This window comes from Coptis chinensis, chromosome 7 (genome assembly GCF_015680905.1).
Source record: "Coptis chinensis isolate HL-2020 chromosome 7, ASM1568090v1, whole genome shotgun sequence".
In the NCBI taxonomy this organism is placed as follows: Eukaryota; Viridiplantae; Streptophyta; class Magnoliopsida; order Ranunculales; family Ranunculaceae; genus Coptis; species Coptis chinensis.
The window spans coordinates 33,020,472-33,048,182 of record NC_141462.1 but is presented as its reverse complement, the minus strand read 5'-3'; the positions used below and the strand labels follow the sequence as shown (position 1 = coordinate 33,048,182).

The 27,711-nt window shown below is 36.0% G+C and overlaps 1 protein-coding gene and 2 long non-coding RNA genes across 5 annotated transcripts; all 3 read right to left on the bottom strand.

The window, feature by feature from the left end:
• Nucleotides 1–382: 382 nt before the first annotated feature.
• On the bottom strand, nucleotides 383–3,775 carry LOC147487177 (uncharacterized). Its single transcript, XR_015201495.1, has 2 exons — nucleotides 3,423–3,775; nucleotides 383–3,318 (listed from the first exon to the last, which is right to left on the bottom strand). It is a non-coding gene; the product is annotated as an uncharacterized LOC147487177 (long non-coding RNA).
• Nucleotides 3,776–19,831: 16,056 nt separating this feature from the next.
• Nucleotides 19,832–21,013, bottom strand: LOC147487176 (uncharacterized). 3 transcript variants are annotated; one of them, XR_015202379.1, is made up of 4 exons: nucleotides 20,792–21,013; nucleotides 20,635–20,704; nucleotides 20,300–20,482; nucleotides 19,832–20,202 (listed from the first exon to the last, which is right to left on the bottom strand). It is a non-coding gene; the product is annotated as an uncharacterized LOC147487176 (long non-coding RNA). The 3 variants fall into 3 exon arrangements; XR_015202378.1 differs by having other exon boundaries at nucleotides 20,635–21,013; XR_015202380.1 differs by lacking the exons at nucleotides 20,635–20,704; nucleotides 20,792–21,013 and adding an exon at nucleotides 20,507–20,596 and having other exon boundaries at nucleotides 20,300–20,427.
• A 4,672-nt stretch (nucleotides 21,014–25,685) lies between these two features.
• LOC147487175 (F-box protein At3g07870-like) lies at nucleotides 25,686–26,510 on the bottom strand. Its single transcript, XM_086573966.1, has 2 exons — nucleotides 26,243–26,510; nucleotides 25,686–26,191 (listed from the first exon to the last, which is right to left on the bottom strand). Exons 1-2 carry the CDS (start codon nucleotides 26,508–26,510, stop codon nucleotides 25,686–25,688), a joined length of 774 nt encoding a protein of 257 aa, XP_086430092.1.
• Between the last annotated feature and the right edge of the window lie 1,201 nt (nucleotides 26,511–27,711).

Sequence of the window (27,711 nt, the reverse complement as noted above, 5' to 3'; positions counted from 1 at the left end):
CGCATGTGCTTGGGCTTTTAAGATGGGCTTCAGCGTACGGTGTTGAGAAAACCGCGTGGACTATATAGCGCGCCATTTGATATCGAAAATTTGATGTTACTCCTAAAGTTGGTGTTTTTTTGGTTTAGTATTTGGTTTGGTTAAAAAATTTGATGTTTTTTTAGTTTCTCTCTTAAAAATGCTATTAGCCCAGGTGATTTAAGCAAATCCGAATTTGTATCCTAAAGGTCCCCAGAGAGGCAGTGTGCTTTTGTCAAAGGCAGGCCATCTATAGCTTTTGTACACAATTGCATCACAGGCTTAATGGTTTATCCATTTGCATCAGTAGCTTATCTACTTCAGAACCTTTAGTATGTAGGTTCCTGTAGTTTTATATAAGCAGTTAAATCCAAAGTACCACTCTTGTCAGCATATATCTCATTTTTCAATCCCCAACTACAGATGTTACCGAGTCCCGACCTTCATCTCCCGAAAGCCTGTTAACAAGATTACAAGAATGACTAAAAGTTTACAAATAAACAAAAAACGGATATTCAGATATTAGAACAGGCAGCGTCCAGAAATAGCTACTTTCATTTTGCTGCATTCAGAGAACCATTTGCTAATATTTCCATCTCTCTTCCACTAATTATAAGATAAACTCCACGTTACTTTAAAGTAATAATATCGATCCCAGTATGATGCTCTAGTAAGATAAAAATGAGGAGGAAAAAATGGATTATGGAGGAATGGAGGATCATAATGAATAAGTGTAATTGTTTAAACAGAAGAAAGAGAGGAAGTGGAATAAAGAAGCACAAGCAGTATGGTAGTTGACATGTCAAAGCATTGAAAAACAATGAGACATCTAAATTCATCTAGATACCTCAGAATGTGAAAGGTCTTAATATGTGTTGTACAAGGAAAAGTAAAGCTAACATTCATCTCCAAGACAGTTAAATACTAAATACAATTTTCTCTGCATAATCCTGACTCAAAATCTTACAACCACGACAACGGACACAATTATTAGTATACCTCTAATGGCGAGAAGGACCTTCTGGAATCCCAGAACTGTACCTCAAGTTATAGATGGAGACATTTCCACTCTAGTTATATATGATTTGGACTCAAACTTCAGAAAGGAACTCTAGAAACACTACACTTTTACGAGGAATTTGCCTTGTACTTTTTTCCGCTAGATTAGATCTGTTTGAACAAAGAGTAAGATCTTAGGTCCAAGAATGGGAATTGTGGCATCACTATGGCCTAATACTACTAGGTCGTGACCACTTTGATCAAGAAGTAAACTGTTAAGTGCAAGAATGGGAATACAAATATCACTATAGCCTAAGACATTCCAACGAATCTTTACAGATGTATGGCCCAAGACATCCCTACGAGTCAGTACAGATATATGGCCTAAGAAATTTCTACGTGGTTGTTATTGTTTGGACCACTTATAATTTGCCTACTTGGCCACCAAACAAAAGGAAGACTAGGAGTGAATATGGATTCATTCGAGAATAGAGATCAAGACATAATACTGTAGTCGACAGCTACAGTCACAGCCAACTGCTTAGAGCATTCCCAATGCAGTCGACTATTATTCACCTCCACGTAGGCAGTATTTCCCCGTTTTTTCCACCGTTTTGGTGAAAAACAAGGTGAGGCTGCCCAATGCAAAGGTGAATATTAATCTCGGATGGGATGTTAGATTCCGTCTGGACATAAAAATCGAAAAAACGCTCTGGACGGAATGAAACATTCCATCTGAAATTAAAAAAAAAACAAAAAAAAAGTCGAAAAATCACGTGAGACGAAATGAAACATTCCGTCCGGAAAAAAAAACCCATTTTTAAAAAAAAAAAACACACAGGACGGAATCCAACATCCCGTCCGAAGTTCACAACTCAGCCACTATCTCGGTTGAAGGTTTCACCTTCGTTTTGACTTGGGAAAATAGTCACCACCATATTCACCTTTGCATTAGGCAAAAGTTTTGAACAAAAAAGAGGTGAATAAAGTCACAAACCCACCATATCCACCTGCATTGGGAATGCTCTTAGACAACACAACTGTTCCTCTAACTAAAGGATCCTTGACACTTGCATTTTTCTAGTCTTCGCCCTGTAAATTTCTACTAGCAAATATCGCCAAAACACATTGCATCCAGCAATCCATTTTATGAACAATATATGAAGTATAAAGCCAAATAAAGGAGCACTGAGAAATACTACAAGCATAGAAACTTAAAATATTAGCATATAAGCAGAGAAATAGATACAGAGTTCCTAAGTTAAGTTTGCATTAATCCAACATATATAGCTAGAATAAGATACTTGCAATTGCATGTCTAAGGTCTAAACAATTGGATGATATGCTGTTCAAAACAAAGACGCAAAATATGGCTCAAAAACCAAATGAGCAATTGAGGTGGTTAATACAGTCATCCTGCACAACGAAATCTAAACATAGTTCTATTCACAGGCAGTAGCAAGCTCAAACAAGTAATATGTCATGAACCATCAGCTATAGAGTCTCGATTGCAGGGATCAAGGATGTATTCAGATCAATAGGAAATGAGTTCTACTAGTATCAGAATCACAAAGGGCCATAGATGCTATAAAGAAGACTGAGGAACTCCCTAGGGTGCTTAGACTTAGTCGTGCCAATCCAAAAACTTTCACTAGTTTTTATATATTGAATATATACATGTTTTCACATAAACAAATAGAGCTGCAGATTTCTTAGAAGCCCTAGAACCTCCAACAGGAAATGATGATGTATGTAAATATGCTTTATATCCATTTTGGATCCTAATAAATTGCAAATTGTTGTAAAGGAGGATGGTGAAGGAGGTGTACATTGTACTTAAGTTGGGGTCTCCATAACCCCTGCTTAGTCTTCAAAAAACAACAAATCTTTTGAAGCAAGCCTACCTGCATGCTCTTAATGGAGTCGATAAGTGAATACTACCTATTCAACGAATGATCCTTATCCAAAACCAAGAATGTTATGATTACCTAAACCATGTTCATATCTACCAAATGATGACAATCTTGGGTGGGGTTTCCTTGTAGGGACTCAAAAATACCATTCTTAGATAGTGAAAAACAAACTACAAGGTTAATGGTTTCTTCCCGTAACTTTATTCATTTAGTAAACACAGAAGCACAATAATAATTACAATGTAAAAAAACGAAAATCTAGTAAAAGCCAATCATTTTTTGGTATTAGTAGGGTAGAACTACCTCCTTTCAGTTTACTGTGGTAGGACTGGTAGCCTTTTAAGCATTTAGACAACTGATTGTATCCTTTAATTTCCACCAGCAACGCCTGCAAATGACAAAGTGGCAAACAGTACAGTGATAAATATATACTCGACCAATTTTCTTTTGCAAAATCATCATCTTTATGCATAATATAAAGTGTAGCTTTACCCCAATAAGTCTAAAAGCTAACTTGCAACATTTGATGAAGGAACTCGGATACCCTAACTAACACCATTCTATCTCAATGAAGTTCCTTCCAAGCTGAATATATATTACCTGATATCATCCATATAAATCTGAGTAACATGGACATTTCATATTCTTAAGAAAATCCGTGTCAGACATATAAGCACACGGACACTCATGTCACATGGACATGTTGTGCATACGATTTCTAACTAGGGTTTCTTCTATACCCTTAAAGACTAATAAAATAATCAGTTATCATAGCTACAACTCCCCAATATGCCACACTTTCATACTTCTAAGGAAGAGCTTTGTAGGGTCTTGAGACCAAGAATTAGATGTATATCTAAAGAATAGTAATAATGTTTCTTTCACTTAGTTTGGTCCCCGTGTCCTACATAGGTTGCCGTGTCAAACACTGATACGCGTATCTGTGTCAGTGTTACTTAGATATAAAATTAATATGTAGTAAAGTGACCGTAGAGCACTTTAAGAATTTTTCTTATTGGCAATAGCTAATAAAATGTATAACGAACGCATATCACCATGGGATGGTAAACAAAAAAAAAACAAGACATCAAACTTCGGAAATACCTCTCCTCGAGTAGTTTGCAGAGTTATCAACTGGTAATCTCTTGCAAGCAATCTACTCTAGGAAAATCTTTGAATACTAACACTTATTGGTTCTTAAAGTTCCAATAAGTCTGGAATCGAGATCTTTCCAGTGCAGCTTATTTTCAAAGAGACTATAGCTTTCTTTAAGGTAAATAAAAACCTAACTTTCCACAACTATTAATCTCGAAACAGAGGGAAAGAATGGAATGTTCTTAACCTCAACAAACTTGATTCACTGACAACCAATTGAATATACATATATATACTTCCATTGCAAAAACGAAAACACTCATCAATAGGAATCAAAATATATTAACAATCGTATAAACAGTATGTAGAGATAGAAAGAGAGACCCCAATCTGTGAGGGCTTTGCTTCTGCACGCTCATGGTGTAGAAAGAGATGAAACACAAAACTGCTTCGTCCAATATATCTACCAAGTCATAAAACACTGGAAAAATGCCCTCGGTGCACAAACAAAGAAGTCTGGGAAGAAACTTGTAGAATGAGCAACTATAATTCTTTGTATTCACAAAGGGAAAGGAAGCGAAACAAAACTCAATCAAATTCTGTAGTAGGAATGTGACTCTGTAAAACGAGACATGTTGCAAAACCTTGCATAGACACATGTTTTCTTTAAAACCTTAGTGAACTAGCAATGACAAGTTAACTCCAACACTACAAGAGATACCATACAAGATATCACCATAACACACATTGCATCCTGCAATCCATTGTATGAAGTTATACAGTATAACGTCAAAACATAAAATAAACAGATTACTGGTATCATAGGAATAACAAACTAATATAGGCCATGTATATAAGCAGAGAAATAGAGTTCATAGGAAAAGTTTACATTAATCATTTAAGCCATCATAGGTACATGCAATAAGATACTTCAAACAGCCGCAGGTCTGAATACAAGCTGTTCAACCAATTAAGGCAAACTAAGCTCAAAAACCAAATGAGTAGTATTTCAGGTGATGTAGACATTTCAAGACAATAAAATAACTAAAGAAAATATTATTGGCATAATTCTGACTCAAATGCTTACTCCACAACAATTGACACAGTGATTAGTGTCCTCTCTATGACCCTCATGCGAACAATTTTCATACTATTAAGCCTGTAAAAATTTCCTCTATGGTGAAGTAAGAGTTGAAGGAGATTTCTGGGTGCTCATCCCAAGAATCCATACTTGACATCTCATTAACATCTTGAAAACTTTCAATCCCCATAAGTCCTCCTCAAAGTAACAGCTGGAGACATTTCCACCCTATTTATATACGAATTGGATTCCAAGGAGAACTCTAGAAACACTAGATTTCTATGAGAAATTAGTTTCACACTCTTTTCCCCTTACTTAGATCTATTTGATGAAAAAGTTAAGTGTTAGGTCCAAATGGGAGTACTGTCATCACACTGTCCTAAGACAATACTACAAGTCACTAGGGAAGTATGCCTAAGACATTTCTACGATGTTTTTATCGACTACTGCTTTGACCACTTATCATTTGCCTACCCACCAACAAAAGGAAGACTAGGATGAATACGGATTCACTCGAGAACAGAAAGCAAGACAAAAAACTTTAGTCAACAATCACAACCAAAGCCAACTGCTTAGACAACATAGTTGTTCTCCAACTCAATACAAGATCCTTGACACTTATACTTCCCTAGTCTTCACACTGCAATTTCATATAATATATATCGCATAACACATTGCTTCCACCAACCATTGTATGAGCCATATATTAAACATAAAGCCAAAAGAGAAAGACCAAAATTACTAAAAGCAGAGAAACTTTACATCTTAGCACATATATAAGCAGAGAATTAGAGACAGATTTCATACCAAATCTAACATCAATCCAAGATAATGTACTAAAGATACTTGTAATTTTCAAAGGTCTAAACAAGTAAATGATATGCAGTTCAAGGCAAAGTAAAGCTCAAAAACCAAATCAGCATTTAAGGTGGTTAATAGACTCATCCAACAACATGAAATCTAAACCTAATTTTCTTTAAGAAATCCCGACTGAAAATCTTACTCCCAAAACCACAAATGCAATGATTAGATCAGTGGCTCCTCATTCTATCAACTAAAATATACTTTGTCTTTGTTTGTTCATTTTCTCTTCCCTTCCCATTTTCCTGGCGCCACTGTCCATTCCGGAAGCCGATTTTAGTGAAATCAGGTTTCCCACAAGTGGATGTGCTTCAAGATAAAGCGCATCCCTTTTCCAAACCCCTACAATTTCAACCAATCTACACATTCCGGTACTAATGTTATACGAAACCAGATCCTTGTTACCACAAACAAGTAAAAGTTCGTCACCAATCTTGCTTACTTCCAAAAGGTCCACATAGTCATAATGCAACCCTTTACCCACATGACACAACAAATCATGTTCTATAGAGAATTGCTTCACCCAGACCAAGGACTCCTTAACATTGTATTTGTTCAAAACCTAAATATGAATACAGGGTTCAGAAGAGCACTCCAAGTGAATATTCATGGTAAGGGTTTTTCACCAAATCCGAATCAGGAGTAGGAACACTTACATTGTGCATTCACAGAGGGAAGGGTAGCGAAACAAAATTCAATCAAATGTTGTACTAAGCATGTGATTCTGTAACACGAGACGTGTTACAAAAACTTGCATACACATGTTTTCTCTAAAACCTTAGTGAATTAGCAATGGCAAGTTTACTCTAGCACCACAAGAGATACCGTACAACATATCGCCATAACACACATTGAATCCCGCAATCCATTGTATGAACATATATAGTATAAAGTGGAAACATAAATTAAACTGATTACTAGTATCATGGGAATAACAAACTTTAAGGATTAGCATACATGCCATATATATATAAGCAGAGAAATAGAGCTCATAGGAATAGTTTACATTAATTATTTATCATAGCTACAATAAGATACTTCAAACAATTAAGGCAAAGTAATAAAGGCTGTATAACCAATTAAAGCAAAGTAAGCTCAAAAACCAAACGATCAGGTGATTTATAATTGGCATAATCCTGACTCTAATACTTACTCCACAACTGACGTAGTGATTAGCGTCCTCTCTTACGGATAAAATGAGCTTCTCGAACCCTGTTACATTCAAATCTCACAGGAACAATTTTCATACTATTAAGTCCATAACAATTCCCTCTACGGTGAAGTAAGAGTTAAAGGAGATTTCTGGGTGGTGCTCGTCCCAAGAATCCACACTTACACATGTCATTAACATATGGAAAGCTTCAACCCCCATAAGTGTACCTCAAAGTAACAGGTGTAGACATTTCCACTCTATTGATATATGACTTGGACTCAAAGGAGAACTCTAGAAACACTAGACTTCTACGAGAAATTGGTTTCACACTCTTTTCCCCTTGCTTAGATCTACTTGATCAAAAAGTAAAGTGTTAGGTCCAAGAATGGGAGTGCTGGCATAACTATGTACTAAGACAATACTACGAGTCACTAGGGAAGTATGCCTAAGACAAGTCTACAAGGTTGTTCCTGACTTACTGCTTTGACCCACAAAACAAAAGGAAGGCTAGGATGAGTATGGATTCACTTTCGAGAACAGAAAGCAAGACAGATAACTATAGTTAACAATCACCACCAAAGCCAACTGCTTAGACAACATAGTTTTTCTCCAACTCAATACAAAATCCTTGACACTGATACTTCTCTAGTCTTCACACTGCAGTTTTCATATAGTACGCATAACACATTGCTTCCACCAGGCACCAACCATTGTACGAACCATACATTTTTATTTTTATTTTGATCCGTAAAAGTTAAATTTCATTCTCAATAATAATAAGAGTGTTACAAACAAGATAGCTAGCCCTTAGCAAGGAATTAAGAGTAGTTAACTACATCCCCACAAGGCCACAAGACTCCCAAAAGTAAAATTACAACACTAGTGTATCCCAATTACAAATAAAATCAAGAAATCTCAACTCCCTAAAGATGGACACATTCCTTGACCAATTATACAATAGCTCCTTAATATCCACAAAATCTTGTGCATATCCTTTTCCTTGTTCTCAAATACTCTCTAATCGCGTTCCAACCAAATCCCCCACACTATTGCCTTGGGAATATGTTCTGCTAGCCACTTGGCTCTCAAAGAAAGATCCACCGTGAATAAATGTATAAACCATATATTAAATATAAATCCAAAAAAAGTAAACAAAATTACTAAAAGCAGAGAAACTTCAAATCTTGCACATATATAAGCAGAGAATTAGAGAAATAGAGTTCATACCAAATTTAGCATCAATCCAAAATAATGTATTAAAGATACTAGTAATTGTCAAAGATCTAAACAAGTAAACGATATGCAGTTCAAGGCAATGTAAAACTCAAAAACCAAATGAGCATTTAAGGTGGTTAATATAGTCATCCAACAACACGAAATCTAAACATAATTTTCTTTAAGTAATCCTGACTCAAAAGGTTACTCCCAAAACCACAGATGCAGCGAATAGATCAGTGACTCCTCATTTTTATCAACTCAAATATACTTTGTTTTAGTCTGTTCATTTTCTCTTCCCTTCCCATTTTCCTGGCGCCACTGTCCATTCCGAAGCCGATTTTAGTGAAATCAGGTTTCCCACAAGTGGATGTGCTTCAAGATAAAGCTCATCCTTTTTCCAAACCCCTTCAATTTCAACCAATCTACACATTCCGGTACTAATGTTATACGAAACCAGATCCTTGTTACCACAAACAAGTAAAAGTTCGCTTGCTTACTTGTAAAAGCTCCACACGGTCATATCTCAAACCCGATTACCGAGGCGACCTGAGAGAATCATGTTCAATACAGAATTTCTTCACCCACGATTCCTTATCGTTGTACTTCTTCATAACCCACACTTGAATATACGGTTCCGAAGAGCATTCCATAAAAGAGAGATAACCTTCAAGCACTCCAAGTGAATATTCAAAGTAAGTGTGCTTGATCAAATGGGATTCCGGGGTAGGAACAAACCCGAATTCCTCAACACCCAAGTGGAGCGATACAATTGAAGGACTACCTCCTTCCTTTGGGGGAAAACTGTCATCCTCATCACTTGTAGTGATCCAATGAAGACACCCATTCACAATAGGTGCGAAACAGTTTTATAAGCTCGACCAGAGCCTCATGGGGACAATACTCTTCTTTCTCCTCCAAGCACTATTTCCTAAAGTAAGAATTTGAACCTCATTGTTAAAATTTTGGGCATGGTAATTACGTGCGATGAAAATGACAAGAACCAACTTAAAAAACAGAATCATAATACCCAAACCCGGACAAACACTTATCGGTCTTCTTACCCTCATCAACCGAATCGGGCACGCCTCGTTTAGGGACAATAAAGTTAGGAAGCTCGCCGGTTTCTTTAGTAATGGGGTTAAACACGTAAATAGGATTACGTGGAAGAAAAGAAATGTTCATGACATTGATTTCTGAAATGCAGAGAAAAGCATTACAAGCACCCAAGATAGTAGGTATGCCGTAAAATGTTTCAGTAATGAAGTCAGTACCAGTTTTTTGAAATGGCTTGGTTTTGATGACGTTGGGGGCTTCCTCGTTATGGTTGTCTTCAATATAGAAGATGTTGAGGCGTCTGTTTTGGAGTTTGTAGAAGAGAAGTATGTCAGGGTGGATATTGAGGTGTTGTGTGAGTTGGAGTTTGGGAAATGATGAGTCAGAAAGAATGGTGCACCAGAGTTTTGAGACACACTTACATTGTGCACTTTTTTTGAAGGGAAGTCTTGAAAGTATGCTGCTTGTTATTTCCTTTGGTAGTTTCTCCATTTCCTTTTGCTTGGTGTTTGGTGTTGATGGTGTGTGATCTTATTCTTCCACACTGACAAATAGAGAAGTAGGGTTCTGTTGAGAATCAACGGTTAAGATTGCTGTAGGGTTTAAGGGGAACATTTTTTTTTTTTTTTTTTGTTTAAGGAATATTCTAGAAGGCTCTTCAAGAAGTCAAAATAAGATATTCAAACATTCGACATTATTTTCAATTTCAATTGTGAAACATAGACACCTTTTGACCTTTAATTACAGCATCTCCAGGGGGTAAACCGTATTGATTAGAAAGTTTACACCCCAAAGTATAAAAAAAAACTCTATTTAAGGGTATTTCCAATGGGGGGTGTAAAATTACACCTCCACTTAGATGTCATTAGGATTTTACAACTCCAATTGTAAATTATTGTATAGCCCACAAATATCCACTTTCTATTATTTCCAATGGAGAAGTGTAAAAAAGTTCAATTTTAAACTCGGATGACACTTGAAATGACGTCCGAATTTAAAATTTTAAAATCATGAATTTAGAAATAAATAGGGACGACACTCCAAGTGATGTCTAAACATTTCTTTTGCTCAGACGTCTGTTCAAGTATCGCCCATGCTATTTATCAACTGATAGCGAGATGAGGAATTTTCCACCCATTCTATCAACTAATAGTCTATTATCTACAGTTTAGCATCCCCATATATTGGATAGAGTTTTTTGACACTTGGGGTGTAAACTTTCCACTTTATACGGTTTACACCCCCCCCCCCCCATTAGAGATGCTCTAATGGAGTGCTAAACCGTAGATAATAGACTATTAGTTGATAGAGGGGTGGAGAATTCCCCATCTCGTTATTAGTTGATAAATAGCTCGGGCAACACTTGAACACGTCTGAATAAAGTGCTAAACCGTAGATAATAAACTATTAGTTGAAAGAGGGGTGGAGAATTCCCCATCTCGTTATTAGTTGATAAATAGCTCGGGCAACACTTGAACACGTCTGAATAAAAGAAATGTTCGGACATCACTTCAAGTGTCATCCGAGTTTAAAATTGAACTTTTTTACATTTTTCCATTGGGAACAATAGAGAGTGGATATTTATGGGCTATACAATAATTTGCAATTGGAGTTGTAAAATCCTAATGGCATCTAGGTGGAGCGCGTCTATGTGGAGGCGTAATTTTACATCCCCCCATTGGAGATGCTCTTAGCATTTAGGACATGGTATTATGTTAGGGTAATTTGATTGGACCCACACGTTTGGTCCCGGTGTGAGTGGTATTAGCCCATGCCCCGAACTTCCCCAATAACATGAGGTCCTCGCCTCCACTCCTCTAGGAGCTGATATGCGCTTGTGCACCTATATGATATAGGTTAATTTGTGTAAACCCCCCACTTTTGTCACAACTTTATAATAAACCCCCCACATTTGTAAACAGCACAATTTCCCTCCGCTCTGTCTGACTTCCATCCAAGTTTCGTTGGTATTTAACCTAATACCAAAAGTACCCCTAAAAAAGAGTCGTTATCAAATTTTGTCTTTGTCCAAAAAAAGACTAGTTATGAAATACCTATTATAACCCTTGGTTCACCCTCATACATAATTGACCATTCTTTCATTGATAAATACAACTCGTCTTCCTCATTTTTTTTAAAAGCTTTTAATTCTTAGAGTAACAACATTATTTGTCATGGTGGGTGGCGGTGGTGGTGGCTCAAGCAAGGCTTGATAACGCCCAACTTTTCTTCTTGCTTAATCTTCCTAAATTTTTGGGATTTATCTTCGATTCTTTATTCTTTTTGGTTCATCGTCTGTTGAAAACACATTTTGATGGGGGTAGAGTCAAATGAAAACATTTTATGGGGTTCCTCTTGCTTAATCTTCCTAACTTTTTAGGATCCCTAATTTTTTTATCTTCGATTCTTTAATTACCCTTATTCTTTTTGGTTCGTCGTATATTGAAAACACATTTTGGTTTGATGGGGGTAGAGTCAAATGAAAACATTATTGGTTTAGACAAAATGAAATACTTTTTTGGGGGGTTTAAACAAAATGTAATCTATTTTTGGGGGGTTTAGACAAAAGTGTGAAGTTGTTTTAATTTTGAAGTTTAATGCTTTCAAGGACAAATGGTACCATCAAGTAGCACATATGGCCCTTGTTTTAATTGTGGAGAGTGTGACCATTGGAAGCCTGACTGTCCTTGGCTACACTATCCTTGTGTCAAATGTTGTGGACAAACCATGAAAGTTAAGTTAAGTGGAGTGGAACATAGCAAAGGAAAAAGGTTTTTGAGCTTTAATGGTTCCCCGTTCCCCTGTATGCAGAGGCTTCAAGTGGTTTGATAAAGTTCTAGCAGAGTTGAATGTAGAAAGTGCACATGACAAAATAAAAGGGAAAAATATGGAAGAGAGGAAATTGAAGCTTTGTATTGATGGCCCTGTGAAGATGCAAATAGAGGGCAATGTTTCTGATGTAACACAACTTATTAAGAACCTATCACATCTAAATTAATAACATTTTTTTTTGTCAGCACATTCACTTATCTGTTTTTTTTTCCTGTCAACACTTTCACTTCTTTGTCAGCACATTCATTCTACAATTACAAGTACTAGTAACATACCTAACAAATAAAAAAATAACAAAAACAAAACAGCATGCACCAAGTATATGACAATAACTGCAAACCCATGCACCTAACATGCACTGCAAACTCATTCAATACCATATGACAATAACTGCATAAGAATAGCACTACAACATCCCAAACAACATAAAAATACTTAAATCGCTACTGCAGTAGAGTAGTAGAAGAACACAAACAACATAAAGATAGCGTACTAGAATAACATAGGACCATAGGACCCAAAAGTACCTAACAACATCCCATCAAAAAGTAAAAAACAACCCATGAACCATACAAAATACCCAATCAAACACTCCAACACTTCAATCATGGTTTCCAAACTTTAGTAGGCTGCGAAGCTCTACCAGTGCATGATGCTTGAGTTGATGTCATTCCTTGTTGCTTCCTTCTCTTTAGTGGATGAGGCATGGGTGGCATGCCATGTATGTTCAAAATAGGTCTAACATGTTGTCCATCAATGCATGAGGCTTGAGCTTGTGACCTTGTAGCATGTGAAGTCTGTGATTGTAAAGCCCTTCCCCCTCCTCGACCACCCCTTTCCCTTCCTATCCCTCTACTCTGAGTTGGAACATCCCCATTACTTCCTGTTTCTGTCTCACCTTGACTCTGATTTTGAACACCCCCACCACTTCCTATTTTTGTCTCATCTTGACTCTGATTTTGAACACCCCCATCATTTCCTATTTCTGTCTCACCTTGACTCTGATTTTGAACACCCCCACCACTTCCTATTTTTGTCTCATCTTGACTCTGATTTTGAACACCCCCATCATTTCCTATTTCTGTCTCACCTTGACTTTGAGTTTGAACACCCTTACCCCTACCTCTTCTTTTTTTCTCTTTCCCTCCCTCTTTCTGGCTCACCTTCACTCTGGCTTTCAAAAACTTGGTCTTCACTCTGGCATTCAACACTCCTTCCCCTTCCCCTTCCTCTCCCTCTCCCATCTTCACTTTAAGGAACTTGAGATCCAGTTTCAGGATTGAATGGTCTTTGAAGAAAAAGACTCTTTTGTACTCTAGTTCTTGGTCTCCCACCTCTTCCTCTTCTTTTTCCAACTTGGGCTCCAGTTTGAGCGTTAATGACATCATTGCCACCAACTGGTCCACCTTGACAGCCCTTAATATTGTGGACATGCTCTCCACACCCAAAACATCTTTTTGTATTTTCATCATCACCCATTTTTCTATTAACTCGAGGCCTCCCTAGTTGTCTAGTTCTGATTGGTGGGTAGACCCAATTAGTTTCTATAAGTTGTACCAAAAATAAACATATAAAACAATCAAACATTGTAGAGTACAAGTATAAACATTGTAGCAAACAAACAACTATAAACATTATAGCAAACATTGTAGGGTACTCACTATTTGTCATTCATCCTCATGCAAGTATGGTGTTATATGCCACTACAAGCAGTTTTGTATGCTTTTGCAATAAAATAAGGACTACATAACCTATATGAAGTAGAACTTCAATTAACCCAATTAAATAAAATAAATTAAATTGAAAACATGAATTAAAAGTTTAATTAAAACTTACTGAGCTATTGGAAATCTCCTTGGCTTGATCACAGCCACAACATGAATGCAAGAAATCCCTGTAACTTCCCATTCATTATAGTCACAAGTCTTATTAATTAAACTTACATTCCACCAAACACCACTTGTAAGCATCACTAGGTAAGTGTTGTTATCTAAAGGACTGACATGATAAGGGCCAATTTCATCTTATCTTTTTTTGATGATATTCTTAACCCTAGGCACCAAGTCATCATCACTCCAACTCTCACATTTCTCCTTTCTACCATACAATAACTTCATCTGCAAAACCATAATAGCTGACACCATCTTAACAATTGGCTTGTCCCTAGCTTCTAAGATATAACTATTCCAAACTTCAGTGAAGTTATTTGAAAGATGATCTGACTTAGTAGTTACATTAAACTGAGATCTTGCCCAAAGAGAAGGGTGTTCACTCATCAAATACTCTATTGCCTTGTTATCTCTTTTAGTAACTTTATCCAGAAGCTTCACAAACTCTGATGGTGAAAAAGTTTTTGTAGCATTCCATAATTCAAGTTCCAGGCCTTTAATAAACTTGGTCTTCATGTTCTTCATCATGTGTCTGAAGCAGAATCTTTGGTTACAATGAGGGAAATGAGTTACAACTGCATTAATTAACCATTTTTGCTTATCAGAAATAATGGCTAATTTTGCAGGGTGCCTACTGATATGTGGAGCCATAATATCCAAGAAATGTGTCCATGTTTCTGTGTTCTCTTAACCACATATATAGAATGTTAGAGGAAACAACCCATTATTACCATCCAGTGCAATAATTGACAGACAAACACCCCCATACCTCGCTCCGATCCCTTTTAGCAAACACCCATCAAGTCCTATGAGAGGTCTATACCCTACTATGAATCCATCTATACATGCCTTGAAAGATATACAACAACATTCAAAACTCTTATAGTTTTGATGGAAACTACATTTTGCAATATTTCTAGGGTTAAAAAGTAATAGTTGCCTACACATCTTAGGTACTTTAGCATATGACAAATCATAATTATCATGTATCCTCTCAATGGCTAGGTTCCATGCATTCCAAGCCTGCCAGTAATTTATCCTTACCTGAAATCTAGTCATTATTATTGACTTGATGTCCTTAGCTTTAAAACTCCCATGATGCATCCTCATATCATTCTCAACCTGAGCTACAATCCATGTAGTATTAGCCATTGGATTCTTATTTTCAACATCAGCCTCACAACAATGTTAATTTGTTAAACCTCTGAGTTTCATGGTGTGGTTATTTGTCATTATCCTGACATAAACCCTCCAACCACATGTTTCATTATCAAATAGGTTTTTAAAAGGGGAGTCTTGAAAGTATGCTGGTTGTGATTTCCTTTGGTAGTTTCTCCATTTCCTTTTGCTTAGTGTTGATGGTGTGTGGTCTTATTCTTCCACAGTGGCAAAAAGAGTGAGAGGAGTAGTAGGGTTTTGTTGAGAATGAACGGTCAAGATTGTTGTAGGGTTTAAGGGGAACTTATTTTGTCTTTTGTTCAAGGAATATTCTAGAAGTCTTTCCACTTGTGATTTGGAGATTTGGTCGATAGTATATGGAAAAATCACACTCCAATATTGACCTTTTGTTGCCCCTTAATTAGGGGTATTGTATTAGGGTAATTTTTGTGGACCTACACCTTTGGTCCTGGTGTGGTTCTCCAGGAGTTGTTGTGTGAAATATATGGATTTGATAGAACTTGAAAGGGAGCTTAATCAAAAAAATTCTACATGAATGGTCGAAGAAGGAAGTATGGGCAGAAAGCCACAAAAAAGGATGGTTCTTTTACAACGTACTAGCTTTGTGCACGTGGCAAAACCATGTTTTTTAATGTTGAGTGGAGCGGAGCCCATAGGTTGACAAACTTGCTTTTGTTTTTTGTTTTTTTCTTTTTTAAAAGAAGACTTACAATTTTGCCCTTGCAATTGATGATATTAACAATTTGAAATTGCCATGGGTAAACTTTTCTACCGACACAGGGGCCTATTGAAGCAACACGTTTAACAAATAAAAACAAATTTTAGAATTGTAAAATTACATTTATGTCCTTAAAAACTCAAATAATAATAATAAAAAAAAAACAAACTGTGAAATTACACTTCTGCCACCATGACAGAAACAGAATCTACTGTTGCTCGCACCCCAGATTTTTTTTATATTGTTTAGATGCACTTATACTTGAATAAACATGATTGGTATTCTGCATTTTTATTTTCAGATTAACAACTAGTAGTACGTGTAACATTTGGCACAAAGAAATACACTACTTGATTATTGGGCCATTGATCTTGTAGTGAACATTTTTTTTGTACTTGCTTCTATTAGCATTTCAATTTCTAACTTCTCTACTTATCAAGCAAGATTCTGGTGAACTTTGCAACATGGTGAATTACCCAAAGTCTAAAATGACGCTGAAAACAGGCCAGATTTTGACGTAGGTGCTGGCTTTGTATGATCGTTTAGCCTTTGGATCACCGACTCACAGTATGATGTTTATTTAACTAAAAGGCTGTAGAAATGAAGTGGGATAAACAGGAACAAACAATAAAGGTGTAAGTGTGTAACTAAGCGATTTGAAAAGGGTAAGCATCTAGAAACTAATGGAAGTCTCATCAAAACAATATAAATAAATGTATTTATATTATACATACAATCAACATTCTGACAAAAAAAAACTAATTAATAATGATTTAAATCCACAACCATAACATTCAGACTCATATTAAAAGTTTGAGTTCACATCAAAAGTCATACAAACTAGTTAACCAACTCTTGAAGAGATGGCATAAGATAGATCCTTCATCAGAAACTTATAACAATAAGACCCTTCAACAAAAATCACTGGACTGTTTGTCACTTTGTCCGCAACTTTGGGTATTTGAGCTTTCTACTCTGCAGGCGTTTCTTATTTTTGTGCTTCTTACGATAGTACTCTCTAAAAGAATGACAATATGTCTAGGAAACCTCCTACCTACAAGCACTATGTAACTATATTTCACCTCTGATTGCAACAACCAACGGATGGCTCATCTTCAACCGTAAAGTATATTTAAACAACGTGCAGAACCATTTTATATAGCTAGTGTTCTTGCCAAGTGCAGCCGCCTCACTTCCATAAGACTAAATATTCTCTAATATAATCGAAATATCATCCTTCAGTTAAATTCATCCAACAACATGTCCACTTTTCTTAGTGATCGATTCTGTGTTAGGCCCAATGTTTTGTTCAATCCCAATTGATATCTTTTCCAAGACTTGATAACTCACATCTTTATACATTTTGACCGAAACAAAAAACGGTACCACGTAGATCTTAGCAGTGAAGCATCTTCATATTTCTTGAACATTTACATAGAGACAGAAAATTGATGGATTAAAAGGGGATAGAAACAAGAGCACTTGAGATAAAGAGGGAAATTTGGGAGTGCAAAACAATCACCGGAAGCTAATAAAGTATTTACTGATCAATATAGAGTGGCTTCTCAACTATTTGAAGATAAGCATTTTTTTTGACAATGGAGTATCTTAGGGATTGTTCATGGGTTTGGAGACACATGTTGAAGACCAGAAAGATAACTGCAACTTTCATCAGGAAGGATAGCAAATAGTGCTGCAACTAACCTATATTTCACATGACTTACAATGTAGCTTGGTTCCCTTCCTATTCCATAAGCAAACGATAAATTAGAGTGTAATTTTGGCCCTAATGCTAGTTTTAGTGACTTGTCTATGAGGGAACCACTTGTTGGGATATTTGGCCTTTACAAAGCCAATGAACATTTATTGATTATACATGATGATGTTTAATTAAATACACGGGCCGAATCTTATTATTATGCATATGGGTGAACTAATATCATATGATGAAACCATAAGTTCAATAGGTATAATAGAATTAGAACGTACAATCAAGCATATGAAGAGTCATGTGCGGGAGATTTGATTGTATCTATTTACCTAAAATGCTCACAGTTAGGGGTGAAGTCGGACGCTTCACTTATAAGACTGTAATATACATAACTGCTATATGATAGGATGATGATATCTCAATCATTTGAGTATGACTCTAAGTTTGTATATTAGTGTAGTCACATGACTGACATTGAGGGGATCAAAGTGAGAACACACTATAAATTTGCTGTTAAGGTTAGTGTGCAAATCTCACTCTACCAATTAATCCATAGACTTGAGGAATTGTGAAAATTCATTGTGTCTCAAATTTATTACTTTGAAACGTTAAAAAGTAATGTCTATTCATAGACTAGACTTAACGTTTTGGGTAATGAATGTTGGACGTCTTGAATCACGAATTCTAATAAAGGATCCACCACTCTACGGAGTTATGTATTAGGAAGTTGTGACATAACTAATTGAGCTCAAACTCGGCCGGTATAAGAAATAGTTTCTTAATGCTCAATTGATATTAAATGTCACATTGGGTAAATTAGACATTGGTGTGACAGTGAAGAACAAATTCCCAATGGTCTAATTGTGAATACAAAAAAGGTGGAAAGACTTAGATATAATTAATGGTAGGAAATGACTTTCTTGAAAGTTCTAGGGGCCTTATTGTAAATATGGATTTGTTAATGGGCACTTTCCATATTAAAGGGATATATATTAAAATTGTTTTAATATATCAAGTACAAGTACTTGTATGACAAGGACTTGTCCTCTTAAGATAAGACTTGGAATCCTAAGTGTATCCAACTACACACACTTACGTATTCTCAAAGTTTCTCTATATAAGAGAATGACTTTTTGGATAAAGAGACAATTAGTCTTTCTAGGAAAAATACAACTAAAAGTAGGAGAAAAACAAAAGTGTTTTGTAGTGTGTTGTGTGAAAGGGACCATTAGTCTTTCCAGGAAAAGTACAACTAAAAGTAGGATAAAAGCAAAAATGTTTTGTGGTGTGTTGTGTGGTGAATACTACTAGAAGGCTGAAGACTAAGTTTTGGATTCAGCTTTGGAAATTTTTTCTTTACTGTCAATCTCCAATTCCGACTTTGAAGATATTTTTCTTCACTACACCATAACAGGCTATTTGCAACGGCAAAAAAGCATAGCTAATAATTTTTGCAACGCTTTTTAAGCGTTGCAAATATGGCGTGGGTAAAGTGGTGGAAATTTTTGCAACGGTTAATAAGCGTTGCAAACAGAAATTTTCAACGCTTATTAGCCGTTGCAAACAGAAATTTCCAACGCTTAGTAATTTGTTAAAAATATTACCAACGGTTTTTAACCGTTGCAAAGTTGTTAGTTAATTTTAAAAAAATAATTTAAAATTCGTTTGCAATGGTTATAAACCGTTGCTAATGGGTTGCTAATAAAAAAAAATAATTTCTCATATTATAAGCTCATCAAACTTGAAGACATACAGAGCTGAAAGAAAATTGAGAATCACCCATCCGATTTGGACACATATTTTAGAAAACAATAAAAAATACCAAACATTTATAAATGACGAGGAGCTACTTCTTCCAAGTAGTGGAATTCTACCGGAAGGGAAGAGAGAATAAAACATTTCCATAAGGAAGCGTAGAAGATCAAACACCAAAACAAAGAAGAAATACTATCCCTATTACTAAAAGCAATCTCCTCGTTTCAAACCGGCAAAGCTTTTGAAGTCGGAAGCATATTCCATGACAAAGATGCAAATCCAACTTCTTCTGGTAGCTCAAAATTCATGTATTCAACTACCCTATCAACTTTGCAAATTACCCGATGCCCTGCAAGTCGGAACAGATATCTGCAAAAATGGAAACAATCCATTATGTGCATGCCCAACATATGACTGTATCTCAATTGTTGACATTTTACACGGATTCTTTTTGCAAACTTTTGCTTTACAACAAGCACATCCCTAAAATCACATTGTATTAGTTTCAAGATTTGACCTGTGATTCTTACACTTTAATAATTCCAAACTTTTTAGGGAATCCAGTTCTACTAATGTTCAAGAAAACAAGCAGTACAGAAAAAGAATCAGGAACATTGTTGAAATTGAATAAACATTCTCATTTTATTGAGAGCACCAAACATGGCATACTTGAGCGAAGCTTCCGAGGAACTTTAGCATGATCTACGACAAAACAATCTATAAATGGCTGAAACAAAAACAGCCCAGAGTTTAATTCTCGACAAGTATTTACAATAACTAAACTAAAAAGTAATAGAAGATTCTACTCTATAACAAGCACCTACCTTAGAGTGGAGCTTAAGTTTCTTGCTACTACATTTACTACTTGTTGATGGGGAGTCCTCTTCACCAGCACTCATTCCACTCCCAACTCTCTTGGAATTACTACTCACATTCTCAACACCATTACAAGCTGCAAACCCACCCAAAGTAACAGAAAAACAAACGTACAAATGGGCACTCTTCTCCTACAAAAAAACTCAAGTAAATACCTTGAAGGCTGCAATGGGTTTAGAGAAGAGATATCGCCACACTAACCCAAGGAAAATAGTAACAAAGAACAAGTCAGAAGTCAATCATATTCATGAATAAAGACGTTCAAGTATATATCTACAATTACCTATTCCCTGAAGGAGGTACAGAGTAGACAAGGACTGCTCCTGCAGGTTATGGATGCAAATTTCCCCTTCCTATATTTCACAATAGGGCTCCATCAGTATGCAAAGACAATATGGCAGCTAAGGAAAACAAATAAAATGGCCAAAAGGAGGAATCACCTGTGAAATGTATGTTGGTCATATTTGAAATGTAAGACTGGACAATAAGTCCCCCAAATGAATGTCCTAGTAAAACAGGTGGTGACCTGATTTCTTTCTGTATAAAGTTGGCAACATCCATTGCGTTTGTCTACTGCCATAATTTCGTGATGTACATAGAATTAAGAAAGTAAAATGCACACTTCAAACTTCCACTGTTCTTTCTCAACAGCAACAAAGAACTATTTGATTCCCTGTTATTAAACAACACAAGCAACAAACTTAGTATGCCATAAAGATGAAAAGGCTGCCCTCATAAAGTAGATCAATTCCACAAGAAAAAAACAAATACCTCCAAAGTTAGCTCATCACGTTTAACAAGGATCCTAACAGGATCTATCATAAACTTGTTTGTCATTTCCAAAATTTCATGTGGAAGGGTTGCAGAGATCAAGATGACCTGCATATACACAAGTGCCATTTCATGAGTAACTAACTGCACCGTAATAGGATTTTGGATCTAAACCTTAAGAGCTCATTATAGATATATGGTATGCACGACAAGGAACGGGTATTGAAAGGTGATCAGGCAGTAAAATCCTTTCACCACTAAGGGCACTACAAGACTATGGCATTCCAATATAGACCATATGAAGTGGTTTGTGTAATACATTAAATAATCCAAGATACAATGACATATTAGGCTATAAAATATCAAACATCTACACAAACCGACTATAGCATGACTAAGTAGCTAAGACGTTAAGTCGTCACTTCTATTAAGGTTTCCTATCAAAGCAAGACAGTAAGACCTACTAATTACCCGAAGCTCACGGTGGAAGATATCTCAGAACGTCATAAATTTGATCTTTAAACCCTCTGCTCAACATCTCATCAGATTCATCCTGTCTCAACATAAAAAAATTACAATAAATAACCTGACTCCTAAGTCCTAACCAAACAATAAATAATATCCGATAAGCAATGATATACATTCCGTTGAGAATCGGAATATTGGTGCACCATATACCTATCCTCCCTTTATGCAACAAAAAAGACATAGATATCAAGGAAGGGATGAGCTGAGCCAAGCTTTTGGCACACCACAGTCTTACACTCACAGTGAAGGAAGTGAAGAGCTGAGCCATGTTGTTACCAACACACCACCGCCCTTCAATCACAGTCAAGGAAGACAGGAGCTAAGTCATGGTGCAACTACTAACAACTCACCAGAGTCTTGATATTCTGGTTTCCAAAAACAAAACGAAACGGGAATCAAAGTTTTATCACCCAATTTTGATATTCTCCTTGTAAAAATGCAACATTTCGAGCTGCCTTAAATTCTTCATTGGTTTGGTCTGCAAACCCGTTAACACTTAATATGTAGGTTCTGTTCCCAGCCCTGTTCAAGGACTCAATACGTTCAACATTTTCTTTGAATATTTCAAAACGCCTGTCCTTCTCCGTTTTCTTCATTGTATACGACCATCTTGAACCATCCAGTGTTCATATCTCTCCAACATAGAAGCCTCATTGAGAGTTCGAGAAGCAGCTTGACAAGCCCATAGACTTAAAATGACTAGGACTATATTAAAAACATGGATTGATTTCCCGACTGAAGCCATTCGAGCAACTGAACAGAAGCCTCAAACCAATACAGATGAACTACTTGAAATTGAAGCACAACTTGTTCAAGAAGAAGAGAGAGAGAGAGAAAGGAAGAGTTAATTTTCATGTGTACTGGAAATATCTCACTATAGCATACAGAGGAGCTTTTGTCCCAATAATATTGGTAATACAGGTTCTGTTTTGCTATTAAAGAACCATTAAAGAAGAGAGAGTGGCCAAAGTAGTACTCGTTACCATACACTACTACTCCAGTGTGCCTGTTGCGGTAGTCATCAATAATAAACATCAAATAAATAAGATGCAAAAATAAAGAGATTTCCCAATTTAATGATATGTGTAGATCTATTATCATTATCCATTATGCAATCTTTGCGCAGTAGTAATTCGAAGAGATTTCTCTTAGTTCCACGCTTACCATAGCAAAACTAAATGTGCTAAACATAATGTAGTACAATTGTCTCAAGGTGTAGTGGACTGAGAAGATAAGATCCCTACCAAATTCCTTCAATAGCTTTCCCCAAAAACTTGTAGATAGTTGACGTGCAAGTCCTTGGCTTAGGTCATACACATTTAGTGACACCTTCCGACCATCCCGTTGAGACATTGAACAAATGTCAAGAAAAAAAAATAAATCACAAGAAATTAGTGTGCTAAAAGAGTGGCAATATGCACTAATCAACCTGACATAGATAAAAGAGAGACAAAAGATGCGACAAGGACTACATACCTCTGCATTTTCCAACTGCTCAAATGTAAGGTACTTCATACAAAAAATATCAAGGTAATCTTAAATTTCTGTTTAAAACATAGTTCAAAAACAAATAGAATTTGATTAAGATAAATCTAAACAGACCATCTGAATTCTCATATTATCATCATTCACAAACAAATATAAATCCAGAATACAGTTCACCATATTACTAGAGCACAAATGTTTGATCTATACTGATTTAACTTCCTTACGGCCCGTTTTTCTTTTCTTTTTAATGGATACACTAAACCAATACGGATGAACTACTTGAAACTGAAGCACAACTTGTTCAAGAAGAAGAGAGAGAGAAAGGAAGAGTTAATTTTCATGTGTACTGGAAATATCTCACTATAGCATACAGAGGAGCTTTTGTCCCAATAATATTGGTAATACAGAGTGAGCACTTCAAATTCGAAGCAATTTCTGGATGGCTCAATCTACTCCTGTATCTAAAGATGTTGAGTCTCCTGTTAAATCCTCCACTCTCATACTTGTCTATGTTGCTTTATCCGTTGTAAGTTGCATTTGTTTGTTTCTGAGAGGTATAGTTCAAACAATAGCGGGGTACAAGACGGCCACACTACTTTTCAAGAAAATGCATTTGTGTCTCTTTTGAAATTGATCACTAGAAGAATTGAACAAAATAAAAAAATTGAATAACAGCTAGAACGAGGATATTACTTTAAAGTTTTGAAGAAAGAAAGACAAACCTGGTTAATCTACCGAAAATTAGTTTTGAGTGCGAGATCTATTTGTCATAACCGAAAATTGCGGCGGTGATGAATTAGTTTTGAGGGGATGATGATTTTAGGGATGCGGCGGTGAGAGAGAGAGAGCGAGGAGAGAAAGAAATTTTCGTTTTTAACTCAATGATATTTCGTTATTTTCGTTTACCTCTTTCGCGAAATTTTCAAGTTTTTAATTTGTAACACTTCTCCAACGCTTTTTAAGCGTTAGCAATTAATTCCGAAAATTCAACCAAATAAAGTAACGCTTTACAATATTGCCAACGCTTATTTAGCGTTGGAAATTTACTAACGGTAAATAACCGTTGCAAATAAAAAAAGGTGCGTGTTGCAAATATCCTATTATGGTGTAGTGCTTTTAATTCCTTTTTGATAAATATTTAGGATTAAAGTAATCCCAACACCACTAACATACTACATGATCAAGAACTGAGGAGAAAAACTGCACACAAATATGAAAGGCCCATTCTCATCATGATGAAGACAGCAGTAAGACACAACAATCTAGAAATCATCTCATACAGATACGTTTACTACCATATCAGCTAACACTGCATTAAAAGACATTCTATTAAGTCAGACATTCTCAACAATGGATGCAGCAATTAGTATCCCTTCTTATGGCTAGAATGACCTTCGGGAGTCCCATAATTGTAGCTCAAAGTCAGGGATGGAGACATTTCCACCCTATCGGCCTATCCATATATGATTTGGACTAAAAGCGTCTAGAATCACTACACTTCTACAAGAGTTTCATAGTTTTCTCCTTGAATAAATCTATTTGATCAAAGAAAAAAATATATTATGCCCAAGAATGGGAGTGGTGACATCAATATAACCTAAGACATCCCTATGAGTCATTATGGAAGTATGGCCAACGAAAACTCTACAAGGTTGTTACAACTTTGATAAAAAAAAGTAAATTAGATGTTGGGTCCAAGAATGGGATTAGTAAAATCACTATTCGACATCCCTATATAGGATTTAGCACAGAAGCACGGCCTAAGACATTTCTACGAGGTTGTTACCGCTTGTTATCTTTGCCTATCAGGCCACCAAACAAAAGGAAGACCAGAAGTGAGTATAGATTCACTCAATATAAAGAATAAGACTTAACCAAAGTCAACAACGTAGACAACACAACTATTCTCTAACTCAAAGGATCCTTGACACTTATATCTTTCTCTCGTCTTCGCACTGTAATTTTCTAATATCAAATGTCGCCTTCACATATTGCATCCAACAATTTATTTTGTGAGCTATTATATATGAAGTATAAAGCAAAATAAAGCAACAATATAAATGATAATAAGTGTAGAAACTTTAAATATTAGCATAAATGTAGAAATAAGCACATAAAGTTGCTAAGAAAAGTTTACATCAATCCAACATAGCTACAATAAGATACTTCCGATCATCAAAAGTCTAGACAATTGAAGGATATGCTGTTCAAGGAAAAGATGCAGAGCAAGGCTCAAAAACCAAATGAGCATTTAAGGTGGTTAATAAAGTTATCCAACAAAATGAAATCTAAATATAGTTCGACTCAAAAGCTTACCCTCACTAGTCCACCACCACAGGTGTAGTGGTTAGATCAGTGGCTGCTATCCCCAATCATCTTAAAGATACTTCACCTTAGATTGTCCAGTTTCTCATCCCTTCCGATTTTCCTAGTGTCGCCATCCATTCCAAAAGCTGATTTTAGTGAAATCAGGTTCCCAACAAGTGGATGTGCCTCAATAAAATGCCTATCCCCTTTCTAAACCCCTTCAATACCAACCATTCTACACTAGCCACTGGTAGCGTTATAAGAAACCAAATCTTTGTTACCACAAACAAGTAAAACTTCCCCATCCCTGTTTACTTTCAAAAACTCCACATATTTATATTTCGAAAGACTTCCTACGACACGACATAATGAATCATGTTCAATAGAGAATTGCTTCACCCAAGAATCCTTGTCATTGTACTTGTTCATAACCCACACCTTAAAACATGGTTCAGATGAGCATTCCCCTAAAGACAGACAACCCTCAAGCTCTCCAAGTGCATACTGATAGTAAGGGTATTTCAACAAATGTGATTCAGGAGTAGGAACAAACCCAAATTCTTCGACACCCAAATGAAAAGAAACAATCACTGGACTCCCTCCTTCTTTTAGGGGAAAACCTTCATCCTCATGACTTGTAGTGATCCAGTGAAGACAACCATTAACCATAGGCGACGATAGAACTATAGAAGCTCGACAAAGCCTCTTAGGAACAATATCCTTCTTTCTCTTCCAACTAGTACTCCCTAAACTAAGAATTTGAACCTCATTATTAAAAATCTAGGCATCGTAATTACGGGCAGTGAAAATAACAAGAACCAGCTTAAAAACAGAATCATAGTACCCAAACCCAGACAAACACTTGTCAGTTTTCTTTCCCTCATCAACCCAATAAGGCACATCACGTTCAGGGATAGTAAAGTAAGGAAGCTCAGCAGTCTCTTTAGTAATGGGGTTAAACACATATATAGGATTACGAGGAAGAAATGAAATGTTAAACATATTGACTTCTGAAATGCAAACAAACCCATTACAAGCTCCCAAGATTTGAGGCATGTCATACATTGTATCAGCAATAAACTTACTATCAGTAGTTTTATATGGCTTAAGTTTAATGATATTGGGTTGTTCTATTTCTTCCTGGTTATCATTTTCTTCAATATAGAAGAAGTTGTTGATGTTAGCACCACCTTTGGAGAGGAGGAAAATGTCAGGGTGGATATTGAGGTGTTGTGTGAGTTGGAGTTCGGGAAATGATGAGTCAGAAAGAATGGTACACCTAAAGGGTTGTCTTGAAAGTCAGTGCCGGCCCTGAGGCAAAGCGACCCAAGTAGTTGCTTTGAGCCACCAAACCAAAACAAAAAATAGGGGCCACACTATTATCGGCACAAAACAATAAATTTTCTAATAAAGAGTTTAGTTAGTTGCCACTTATTTTGGACAAAAAATAAACCAACCATATTTAAGAAAAAAAAATAAACACACAATTTCAATTAATCCCTCAATACCTGAGAACCCAACTCTTTATATTAAACTCTTTGGCAATACTTACCCCACTCGTTACAAACAATTAAAAAAAAACACACATTAAACCAACTCACAATTAAAAAACCTAAACTTTTATCTATATCTAAAAAAACAAATAAAACTCTTCTGTTAAATAACAAAATCACTTACAATCCCCGAGAACCCAACTCCTTATTAAACTCTTTGACAATACTTACCCTACTCGTTACAAACAATACAAAAAAAAAAAAAAAAAAATAACAACAATAAACCAACTCACAATTAAAAAACCCATCCAAACTATTATCTATATCTAAAAAAACAAATAAAACTAATATGCCAAATAACAAAATCACTCACAATCCTCAAGAACCCAACTCCTTATTAAACTCTTTGACAATATTTACCACACTCCCACTCGTTACAAACAATAAAAAAAAAAACAAAAAATACTAAACCAACTCACAATTAAAAAATCCTAACTTTTTTCTATATCTAAAAAACAAATAAAACTCATCTGCCAAATAACAAAATCACTCACAATACCCGAAAACCCAATCCCTTATTAAACTCTTTGGCAATACTTACCCCACTCGTTACAAACAATTAAAAAAAAACACTAAACCAACTCACAATTAAAAAACCCAAACTTTTATCTATATCTAAAAAAACAAATAAAACTCTTCTGCCAAATAACAAAATCACTCACAATCCCCGAGAACCCAACCCCTTATTAAACTCTTTTACAATATTTACCCCA

What these genes read in the sequence shown, in the direction of transcription:
- LOC147487175 (XM_086573966.1), bottom strand. Translation starts at nt 26,510, where the DNA reads ATGTATGACATGCCTCAAATCTTGGGAGCTTGTAATGGGTTTGTTTGC. An exon ending in TCTTGTTATTTTCACTGCCC is followed by an intron (nt 26,192 to 26,242) that starts GTAATTACGATG and finishes TTCTTAGTTTAG; the next exon opens with GGAGTACTAGTTGGAAGAGA.